The sequence below is a fragment of the Notothenia coriiceps genome, unplaced genomic scaffold (assembly GCF_000735185.1).
Source record: "Notothenia coriiceps isolate Sejong01 unplaced genomic scaffold, NC01 NC01_scaffold00028428, whole genome shotgun sequence".
NCBI lineage: Eukaryota > Metazoa > Chordata > Actinopteri > Perciformes > Nototheniidae > Notothenia > Notothenia coriiceps.
Genome location: NW_011361129.1, coordinates 81715 through 93239, shown reverse-complemented (window position 1 = coordinate 93239; position 11525 = coordinate 81715). Strand labels below are relative to the sequence as shown.

Here is an 11525-nt window from a genome sequence, read left to right as displayed (position 1 = left end):
GTGTGTGTGTGTGTGTGTGTGTGTGTGTGTGTTCGTTCTCCATCAGATCATCGTGAGCTACCCTCCAACGAAGCAGCTGAGCTCTGAAGAGCAGGACCTGGTGTGGAAGTTCAGATACTACCTCACCACGCAGGAGAAGGTGGGTGTCTTTGTGTTATTCTACTCCAACATACCCAAAGCTAATCGTGCTCCTTTATCGATTCTCATCTCTACAGCATGATAATCTTCCTCCTCCTCCTCTTCCTCTTCCTCCTCTCGCTGCAGGCCCTGACAAAGTTCCTGAAGTGTGTGAACTGGGACCTGCCCCAGGAGGCCAAGCAGGCCCTGGAGATGCTGGGGAAGTGGAGGCCGATGGACGTGGAGGACTCCCTGGAGCTGCTGTCCTCCCAGTTCTCCAACCCCACGGTGCGACGCTACGCTGTGACGCGCCTGCAGCAGGCCGACGATGAGGTAGGAGGAGGAGACAGAAGGATACTCGTGAGGGCGGGAAATGATAACTCTGTTTGTGTAGAACTTAAAATTCTCCTGAGACAAAGCATTTCAAAGCTTTCCTTCCAAAGTGTATTTATACCAACATGATGATGATGATGATGACAGAGCTGTTTAAAAGTCACAGTTCACCCCTAATTGTTACATTTCTTGTTTTTTAAATGTATTATTTAAACTTCTAGCAAACTTCCCTATGGTTCCATTACATTTGAGAGAATGCAGACATTTCTACAGCCAAAATCTACAAAATAATCAAATTAGTTAATTCTACAAGTCTTCCTTTGCTGACTGAAAACACACCTGTTTCGACACAAACATATATAAACTTGAAGTATTTAAATATTGAAATCAATGGAGACCAATACACAAGCATCCAAAGGTATGGCTTTAATGAAACAACTATACCTGCAGGTTTCTTGCTGTTCTGGGTTTGCATCCTAATGGCTCATTGTACGTTTCTTTGGAAAAAAGATGTCAGCTAAATGAAACGTAAACATTGTTTTTCCTGATTTTGGGTCAAACTGTTCCCTTTTTAAAATGAATTATTTACACGCTGACAGAAAATATACACGTTTTCAAATGATAAAACCGAGCTTTAAATTCCAAATCCACACTTACTCCCATCTCTTCTCTCTCTCTTCAGGACCTGCTGATGTACCTCCTGCAGCTGGTCCAGGCGCTGAAGTACGAGAACTTCAACGATATTCAGGGCGGCCTGGAGCCAGGCAGCAAGAGAGACAGCCAGGGACTTTCAGACGAGTCCACCATGGACAGGTCAGTGCTCTGGGGATCGTGAATGAGTCTGCTGGGAGCTTTGACATGGTGTGACTACTCGGTAAAGATGTTACTCTGAACAGTGAGGGAATAGTTGTACCTTCCAGATTTTCTTTTTCATCTTTAGTTTTTTACTGCCTAGATCTAAATATACCTCGGAATGTCACACTGGTTGGGAGAGTTTTTGCTGCTTTTGCGGAATTTGATTATTTTGCTTTCATGAAGCGTCGTGAACTCTTAGGGTTTTGTGATTTCACTGGCCGCACTCTGTCGAGCTCACGCCAGAGTCTGGAGGCAGTCCATACTGAACTATCTCAGTTTAGTTCAAATGAACTTCATTTTTTTGAACTGCTGCGATCTCTGATTACTCATTGTTCTCTTTCTGTAGTTCACAGATCCTGACTGGCACATCGGGATCTTCCACTGCGCCACAGAAAGGCAAGGAGGGAGCCGACAGTGAAACTCAAGAGGTGAGAGGAGGATCCATAGAGGGATAATCACTACCACACATCAACAAACATCACTTGTTGTGGTCAAAAGTATCTTTCTAGAAATGTGAAATGTATCCCTATCCCCCAATGTGTGTCTTTGCAGCAGGACTTGTGCACATTTCTCATCTCCCGAGCTTGCAAGAACTCCGAACTCGCCAACTATTTATATTGGTGAGTAGCAGCTCAAATCAGATGAGTTCATTCTTCAAACTGAAAAACAGTCCTTGTGTTTGTATTGATCTGTGTGTGTTCATCAGGTATGTGATCGTGGAGTGTGAGGACCAGGACACCCAGCAGAGAGACCTCAAGACCCACGAGATGTACCTGAACGTCATGAGGAGGTTCAGCCAGGCTCTGCTCAAGGTCAGGCACAAAGTATTGGAGATACACAGACTTTAAGAAAGTGTTGAAACGTTTCCCTTTTCTTTATCTTTAGCCGTTAACACACACTTCCTGTTCCCTGCAGGGTGATAAGAGTGTGAGGGTGATGCGGTCGCTGCTGGCCGCTCAGCAGACGTTTGTGGACAGACTGGTGCAGCTGATGAAAGCCGTGCAGAGGGAGAGTGGAAATCGAAAGAAGAAGGTAACAACAGAATAAATGCACATGCAAATATTAGCTAAACAATACAGCATTTGATATCCTTTTCATAGCTTTTTGGTTTATTGTGCAAAACAATGTTCATTATAGTTTATTTTGTGCACACCTGTTAAAAAAATCCTTCAGAATTTGTACAATTTGACATATTTTTTGGCCCTCCTGAATCCATTTGGCTCTCACAGCAACATGCCGTTTCTTATTGAATGTGCACACTGCTTCCTTTGAACTGTTAAGGCTCCTGAGCACACTGATCCCAGCTCAGTTGTTTAACATCCCTCCCTGTGTCTCTGCAGACGGAGCGCCTGCAGGCTCTGCTGGCGGACAACGAGAAGGTGAACCTGTCAGAGATCGAGCCCATCCCTCTCCCTCTGGAGCCTCAGATCAGGATCAGAGGCATCGTGCCCGACACAGCCACGCTCTTCAAGGTACACAAGGAGAAACTTCCATTCCTACATTGGGCTTTGTCTGGACTAACACCAGTATCTGTGTGGCACTGGTTCATGAGTCTTTTCCCTCTCTTTCTCTCTCTGTGTGTGTCAGAGCGCTCTGATGCCAGCTAAACTGATCTTCAAAGCTGAGGATGGAGCCATGTACCCGGTTATCTTCAAACACGGAGACGACCTGAGGCAGGATCAGCTCATCCTGCAGATCATCTCTCTCATGGACAAAGTAAGAAGGCTCAAAATGATAAGTTAGTTTATGGATGGGAAATGTAGTTTAATTTGATTTAAGACTTCCAAGCATTTATAGTCATAGATGTCTTTGGGTTTTGTTTCTATGAACATCTTATCAGCTGAAAGTGAATGTTGTTAATAATGCAGTCTTTGGATCCATTTCCTCTTACATTTCTTACATCTTGAGGAAAATGTTTACATACAGCACAGTTGTTGCTTTCCTAATGTCTTCCCGTGTTTGTGTTTGGGTTAATAGCTTTTAAGGAAAGAGAATTTGGACCTGAAGTTGACGCCGTACAAAGTGTTGGCCACCAGCACCAAGCACGGTGAGTCTGAGCACATTTAGTTGCTAAAAGAACAATGACATCAATTCAACTGGTGGTTCAATGATGTTGTTTGTAATACGTGTTTTCATTGCTGTATTCTCCAGCCTAATCACAAAGTGTATTTTCTTCCAGGTTTCATGCAGTTTGTCCAGTCTGTCCCCGTTGCTGAAGTCCTGGCGACTGAAGGCAACATCCAGGTGAGCAGAGAAGTAGAAACAGTTAAGCTGACAAAACAACATACCTTTTATTCACATCTTTTATTCCCACAGAGCTTCTTCAGGAAGCATGCCCCCAGTGAGAAGGGGCCGTACGGCATCAGCTCCGAGGTGATGGACACATATGTGAAGAGCTGCGGTGAGTCACAGAGCAATGGTACTATTTCTGTGTGCTCTACTTTCAGAAGTGTTTACTGACATTGTGTCTCTCTTTGCTTCCAGCTGGTTACTGCGTCATCACATACATCTTAGGAGTAGGAGACAGACACTTGGACAATCTGCTACTCACCAAAACCGGTGAGGGAAACATTAAATACGTGTTTATTTACAACCTAGTTTACAGAGCAGATTTTGAATTCTAACTCCTCTTGATTCAGGGAAGCTCTTCCACATCGACTTCGGCTACATCCTGGGTCGAGACCCCAAACCGCTGCCTCCGCCCATGAAGCTGAGCAAAGAGATGGTGGAGGGGATGGGGGGCATGCAGAGCGAGCAGTACCAGGAGTTCAGGAAGCAGTGCTACACCGCCTTCCTGCACCTCAGGAGGTAGAGAGACGGACAGATACACATCACATTTTATCAGAGGGGAGAGTCATGCTTTAGAACAGCGGTTCCCAACCTGTGGGCCGCGGCCCCCTAGTGGTCCGCAAAGGCATTGCAAGTGGGCCGCCAAATAATTATTTATTTTATTTTGTACAAGCTAAAGACACAAACATGGACATAACATAATGGTTGACATTCCCATCTCGGACAAAAACAGGAGAAATAAAGATTCAGTCAGTAGGATCACAACATTTCACCAAAAAAAATAGGTTGACAACCAAATAGCACCAAAAAAACACAACATGGCAAGAATATGGATTGTTCTTTTAATCCCACTTCTTCGTTAGAGCTCATTATTTCCCATGCCATGACGTGTTGAGCCACCCTTTGATTTTTTGTGGCAATAATTTTTTTTAAAAGAAATTGTATTTTTCATCTGCTCTTCAAACACCTTAAATTAAGATTACTCCTTGATTGACTTTAAAAATATGTATTTTAGTCAGAGGAATAGTTGTATTTATTAACTGTGTGCGGTCTTCATCTAAAAGCCCAAATAACTAATTAAAGGGTGTAAATGTAAATTCAATATTTGCCGCCAAATAATTTTCAAAACCTTATGATTTGTGTGGAAACAGATTTTTTTGTTGTTGTTTAACCTCTTTTCCTCCTTAGCAACGGTCACTACAGTCCTTGACAGCGGTTCTACTGGATTTACAACGTGTCACATGTTCTGAATTGACCAATCAGAACTTTATTTAGCCTCCGTATTGTTTAGACTATCTGCTACAAGTCATGTCCTTTTTACATTATAGCGAACTCTTTTCCACCTCTTCTAGGCTGGTATTTATGTCAGTAGGGCATGGAAATAAACTTGCTTCAGATAAATATTTAATTGCAGTTTACTTTTAAACTTAAGAAAATGATCTTTGTTTGCTGACATGAACCTAAACCAAAGGCTTGACAATTGATATCTCATAAAGTAAAACACAGTACGGCCCATCAGCAGAAAGCTTCAACTCTATTTTTAGAAACATCACCTACATAACTGATACTTTCATCATACTGAGGAATACAATACGATGATTACATCACATGTAATATCAAATATTCTTCTTCAGATACTCCAACCTGATCCTGAATCTGTTCTCTCTCATGGTCGATGCCAATATTCCTGACATCGCCCTGGAGCCTGACAAGACCGTTAAGAAGGTACGTTTGTTGCCTCTGGAGCGATTACACTATCTTATCTTGACTAATGTTAAATTGTCCTCAATCTGGTCATATCTTTCATTTTCCTCCAGGTGCAGGACAAGTTCCGATTGGACCTGTCTGACGAGGAGGCGGTGCATTACATGCAGAGTCTGATAGATGAGAGTGTGGGCGCTCTGTTCGCTGCTGTGGTCGAGCAGATACACAAGTTTGCTCAGGTAAAAAATCAGGTTGACCATACATTGTTATCTTTTGGTTTTTTGAACTCGTTTCCCTATTTTTGGATGTTTTGTAGGTCAAAAGCTGGTGTAGGAGCCATAATGTATAATTTGATATATTATGTGTATATATTTGAACTTTGTATTTCTTTGTTATGAGTATAAACATAGTTTATTGGCAATATGCATTTGTACTGATACCTTTTGTTTAAGTCAATCAAACTTACCTGAGACGTATTTTTGTTGGAGTCAAGCTTATTGCTACATGTGGATATATTCATTTAGATTAGAACTCTGAATTAGATTGAACTGAAACAGTAATGTTTAAATGTTAATTTCTCCATTCTTTAAAATCTAAGAATTGTGTTCCTGTCTCTTTTCAGTACTGGCGCAGATGAGGCTGAACTGGATCGAACTTCGTCAACACGAGCACACGGTGGGATCACGCGCTCCATCCCGTGTGTGTGTGGAAGAAACTCAATGACTCTGTTAAAAAGGCCAAGAATGCAGTGCCAACATTTACTGCAAGATGGTTGAACAAAGACACGGCTTTCTTTGTTTGCTCATGTATATATAATGTATATTAATTATTAAATGAATGAATGATGTATGGCCAAAATAAAAAATTGTTGATACAAGTTTGTTTTTTTAACTTGTGCGTTTTTATCATTTTACCCCAGAACTTGCTGCTATGCAGGGTTTATGGCCCGGAACATGTTTCTAAATTGAGCATCGCTGACCATCTGTGGACGGTCCTAGCGTCGCTGATGGGGGTAAACACAAGTCCAACCCCAAGAGGGTTGATGAGTCACACAGCGAGTGACTAAGCATTTCCTGCCACATAGAGAAAGAAGCTATATTTCTGACGTGAAGGTCTTTATTTAAAGTTTCTCTGTTCTGTTAATGACCACTAATACTCTAAAACAAAGGCAGCCAAATCTAATGTTTAAACAATGCACCTGCAGACAACATATGGAAGTAGATGCAGCTCTAACTGGTTTACTTGACCTTTAATTAAGAACTTATTAAAGTATACAGGGAGCTTAAAAATGATTGGGTTTTTGACACGTGGAAATGTCAAGTACATTTATGACTAGGTACTTGAACTTCACTCAGTGTTCTTGTTTTTCATGCCAATTGTTACGTTTTCTCCATTACATTTCCAAGGGAGATATTCTCTTACACTCACAACATTTACATGTAAGATTGTGCTACCTGTAAATAAAGATATTTGCACAAAAAAGCAACGTCGCTTATTATAATTTTCTTGAGATACTTTATTTTCGATTTCTCTGACTTTTTTGACTGCTATGTTGTTTTTCTCAAAATGTTTATATACCATACTATGTCGTTTTCTTGGACATATAATAATATGTCTGTTGGGGAATAATTTGCCCTGCATGTCCTCCTTCGCCCTCTGACGCAGCTGACCAGCCTTGATCAGCCGTTATCTCCCTTATGGAGGGGCTGCCATAGCGTATTGTTGATGTTGCCAGTTTATGACCGGGCAACTCTCGGTCAGAGATAGTTATTGTTGTGGGACACCTGGAGCACATCCTTCTCGGGGTGTAGATGACCCCGAGCCATAAGCGACAACAAATGTGATTCAGTGTCCTCAGCTGTTTAGTATATCTATTGAAGAATGTTGATTATTACACTCTGAACTAGTTGAAACCTGGAACTACAAGGAGGGCTCTTCAGAATTTATTGTGGCATCTCAACCGTGTGGTCAGATCGTGGCCCGTGACATGTCTTGTGAGTTCTCCGGCCGAAGCTCCAAATAAACCGTCAGTGTTTGCCATCAAAGCTCCAGCTCTCCTTGTTACTCTCTGAGTCCTGACTCCAATTGCTTCAGAAGTTTCCCCCGCATATAACATATTCATAATCAGCAATCTTGGAAATACATTATTTTATTTTAGTTTTGGACACATTTAGTCAACTCCCACTTCAGTTTTTCTTTAAAAAAGGTTTGCCTTAAGTCATTTTTTGTTTCTATTTCATTGTTGAGGGTGCAACTTTGGGCTGGGTACCTTTTAATGTTCCAAGTTGTTAAGATCACTGTTTCAGATTCGCGAAAAAAAGGTAGGACCCAAATGCAGACTACAAAAAGTTAATGGCTATAAACAAAAGCGAGCTTTATTTAAAAGCTGAAAAACAACAACATGGTATGAATCAAAAACATAGATAGTACAAGGTAGCAAAAATACACAAAACTGACCGTGACCAACATGGAGGGAGACAGNGTGTGTGGTTGTGTGTGTGTGTGTGTGTGTGTGTGGTGTGTGTTGTGTGGTGTGTGTGTGTGTGTGTAGTGGTGTCACTACTCAGTTCCTCACCGTCCCAAAGTATGTCTTTCGTCGGGTGACTTACCTTGTGGGGGGGGTCGAGGACCCAAACGACACACAACCGTCCGTCAAGCCTAGAGTCCTTCGCTCCTGCCGAGGCTTCACGCCTGGGAAGCGCCAGCTACTTCATCGCAGGGTCTCCCAGCCTCGCTATCAAACCCGCCTCTCGACTTGTCGAGTCGCGGACCTTCAGCCCCCAATGCCTCGCACGAGTCTCGCCACGCTACTTGTCCACGGGGTGCAAGTCGACGGGTGTCATCTCACGACTCCTTTGTGTCTTGTACATTTGACATATTAATTGAAATTTATACACTTATTGTAATTTAAGGTCAAAATTAAAACAGGATAGTACAGTACAACCTCAGTCTCCCTTTTGTCAAACCGTTCACTCATTTATCTAAATGTGGCCGTTTACATGTCAATACACAATTCAATTTGCGAATCAAGACGTCGAATTGCAACGTAAGGCTCTTTTTGTGCCTCTACATTAGGTAAATCGGTTCGGACGTATAAATAATATTCCCGACGGTGCGTAGTGAGAGTGCCCTGTCGGAGGGTGACCTTACTTGACCAAGGTGTGTGGCACCGTTAGTTCTCGACACTAACCGGATATCCTCCGCCGTACGTAGGATATGGGGAACAGGAACGCGGAGTGACACCGTGTTCGTTGTTGTAACGGTAGTGTGCCTTGTCAATGTCATGGTGTATGTCAACTCCTGTATATAGGGGTAGTTTAGAGTTTGTGGGTGACAAGGGTCCAACAAATATTAATCCCTACGTGGCTTATAAGCCGGCGGCTTTTACATAGCCGGCTTTTACCAATTTTTCCGGGAAGCCGGCTTTCCCAAGAATCGTGGCTTTTTTTATAGTGGCTTACAGTCTCTTGCCCAATGCAAACCATTCGATTGACAACAACGTGACTGCATTGAGTCTTTGCAGCCGCCGTTCGTGCCGCGCGCTAGTACGAGAGCCGACCGCAGCTGATAAGTGTCACACGTCACGAACCTCAATATGTTTGTATGTGCTCTGTTCACCGCGCTAACTCTAAACTCTTGCACAAGTCGACTGTAATGAGCTCCCCCACATTGACGGATCTGAAGTGGTGAGCCCTAATGACGTGTGACAACTTTAGTGGACACTGTGTCTACGCCTCATCAAGTTTAGTACGTTCGTGAACTGTCGCTCTCTGACAAGTCGCGACGGAAGAGTACACGAACCTACTCTTGCCTTGTCTAAATAACCGTACAGACATTTCGTCTCTTCGATTACAAGTAATTTTTATTGCAGGGTGAGGAATTATTCATCTGTTCCGACCATGAATGGACGAGAGCGGTACAGATAGATATCGGTAAGGACTTGTAAAAGTAACACTCATATTATAGTGGTAGACGTCCTAATAGATGATGCCACGTTTACTGTCGTCGACTCACCAAGGTTTATAACATGCATCCCATAGATTTGCTGTGTTACTGCAAATGTAAACGGCGCCTAAAACTGAGCATAAATGAGTGACGTTATCTTGCACCAAGTCAGGACTGTAAACGAGAGGTACTGTACTTGTACTCACTCCTGTTTTCTCTTTGACTATATGACACACGTTTCATATCTTAGGAAGATAGAGAATAATAAGTCACCTATTAATAAGTGAGGTGGTATGAACTTTTACGTTTATGGATAATGTACAAGACGAACCCACACCGGAAGTGCGTTTTGTTAAGTGACAGCGACCGTCTCTAGGACTAGTGCAGACGCCCCTGAGCACGAAGCTCTCTGACAAGCGATGACACGCGATGCGCGGAGAGGGCATATCATCGGGGCCTATACACACCTGACTACTCGTACAGTCGTCAGTAGGCGGGTTTGATGCGAGGCGGGGAGACCCACGATACACAGTAGCATCCGGACTGCCTGTTCTCTCCTAGCATGAAGAGAGTACCATTTGTGCTAGGTATTAGCTAGGGGTGAAGAGAGACGCTAGGACTCTTAATTACGACGTCCGACCGATAGATACAAGATGTACAGTGAGGGACGTTGTGAGAGTCTGTATGGGGTCGACATCCAACCCGACCTTCGCCAAAAAGTAAGCACCACCCCACACGAATAAGACAGTTACGATGGGACGGTGACTTGAAGAGTAAGGAGTCACACACAGGCACATACCCCTTACTACTGTCGCTGACAGTTATATAACACATCACGAAAACAAGCGAGCACACACACACAACATGATTTACCCACATCGCTAACAACACACGTCTACTCCGTCTAGGGGTTCGTTAAGAACTTTAACATTAAATAACATTAACACACACACCACACAACAACAACCACATATCACGGACTAACAAAGTACAGACACAACACATACGACACACAATATGTTACACACACACACAATGATAAACCAATACTCCCGCTGTCCGGAATAATGTCAAACACAAGCAACACACAACCCTAGACATTTTATCAAAATGTAAGTACACCTAAACAGGATCAACAGCAGCACAAACATCCAAGTGTCCCTTACTTACGTCCAGAGAGCCACGTAAACAACCAACATATGTTGGACAGCTTCCGACGACATCGCGTCGAGTCAAACTATACAATGCGTCTTCGACGAGAGAACAGACACGTACAAACCTCTCGACGCGAGCCGGATGACCGGACAGTCCAGGAAAAAAGTGTCGCGAGGGGGGAAAATTTCCGTGGGACCGAAGTCCCTCACTAAGTACACGCCTCAGTGCGAAATACGAGGACCATGCTAAGATAGGATGTCTCTTTTTTTACGTATCGATGACTACATCAACACCTTGAACTATAGTATCATACACGAGCGATGAGCGCTCGAAGTCGTTATAGAGAATTGGAAGAAAACACTCACTGATCGTGACAAAAAACACTCACCTGAGAGAGATAATGACTGTTATTATCCAATCGTGAAATTATCCATAAATTCTAAATATCCAAACGGTATGTAGTAAATAAAAAGGTATTAGTCCTGTCCCATGCTCCTATGGTGAAAAACAATAATAGTACCCTTACGAGAATCGTAGACCGGGTCTATGCGTTTGACTATATACATTTCACTGAAACCGTTTTTTAGGTATTTTCTTTACAAGTTACGGACTACCTTTCGGCATCCAGAAATTTTTCGACTATTGCTGGATTTAGTAGCCGGCCCGGGCCGATTATTGACCTACGGAGGGGAGACACGTGTATGAATAGAGCACGGGAGATAACCAGACACGGCAAGCACACACAAACCTCACTCTCCGAGACATCCTCAACGTCTAAAAAGGCCGACACAATAAAATGTTATAGATACAGGCATGAATTAGTAAACTAGTCCGTTAACGCACACAAAGGCTTCTTACTAGATGGGGTGGAGAGATGGACACACTACACATATCAAACACCATTTTCGTTTATCCATATCTCAGTCGACAAGCCGGTTCTTTAAAGGTAGAGCGACACGATGGCGGAACTGTAATCATAAGTCAGATTATATCAGATAAAGTTCTAATCAAATGGAGCTTCTCTTGTTTTCTACAGATCAAGACTTATACTTTATATACTGGATTTTTATAGACACTCGAACATGGTTATCTTGTACACCGTTGAGACTAAGAGCAACAATAGTTCT

General features: G+C 42.9%; 2 protein-coding genes across 3 annotated transcripts in view; one reads left to right on the top strand and one right to left on the bottom strand.

The window, feature by feature from the left end:
• The window catches only part of pik3c3 (phosphatidylinositol 3-kinase, catalytic subunit type 3), a 15464-nt gene extending 8686 nt beyond the window's left edge, over positions 1-6778 (top strand). For both annotated transcript variants that reach the window (XM_010785910.1, XM_010785909.1), the window contains 17 exons: positions 47-139; positions 265-450; positions 1133-1263; positions 1652-1733; positions 1858-1925; positions 2012-2117; positions 2221-2337; positions 2646-2777; positions 2893-3021; positions 3283-3352; positions 3485-3549; positions 3622-3706; positions 3790-3864; positions 3945-4113; positions 5229-5319; positions 5412-5537; positions 5921-6778. In XM_010785910.1, the coding sequence (XP_010784212.1) occupies positions 47-139; positions 265-450; positions 1133-1263; positions 1652-1733; positions 1858-1925; positions 2012-2117; positions 2221-2337; positions 2646-2777; positions 2893-3021; positions 3283-3352; positions 3485-3549; positions 3622-3706; positions 3790-3864; positions 3945-4113; positions 5229-5319; positions 5412-5537; positions 5921-5935 (1740 nt within the window). In that variant the 3' untranslated portion in view covers positions 5936-6778. The remainder of the gene's footprint in view (positions 1-46; positions 140-264; positions 451-1132; positions 1264-1651; positions 1734-1857; positions 1926-2011; positions 2118-2220; positions 2338-2645; positions 2778-2892; positions 3022-3282; positions 3353-3484; positions 3550-3621; positions 3707-3789; positions 3865-3944; positions 4114-5228; positions 5320-5411; positions 5538-5920) is intronic.
• The window catches only part of msmp1 (microseminoprotein, prostate associated 1), a 21788-nt gene extending 12700 nt beyond the window's left edge, over positions 1-9088 (bottom strand). The window contains exons 1-2 of the mRNA XM_010785908.1: positions 9084-9088; positions 7092-7094 (exon numbers count right to left, since the gene is read on the bottom strand). The gene's annotated coding sequence lies outside the window, so the exon portion shown is untranslated. The remainder of the gene's footprint in view (positions 1-7091; positions 7095-9083) is intronic.
• Positions 9089-11525: the final 2437 nt, after the last annotated feature.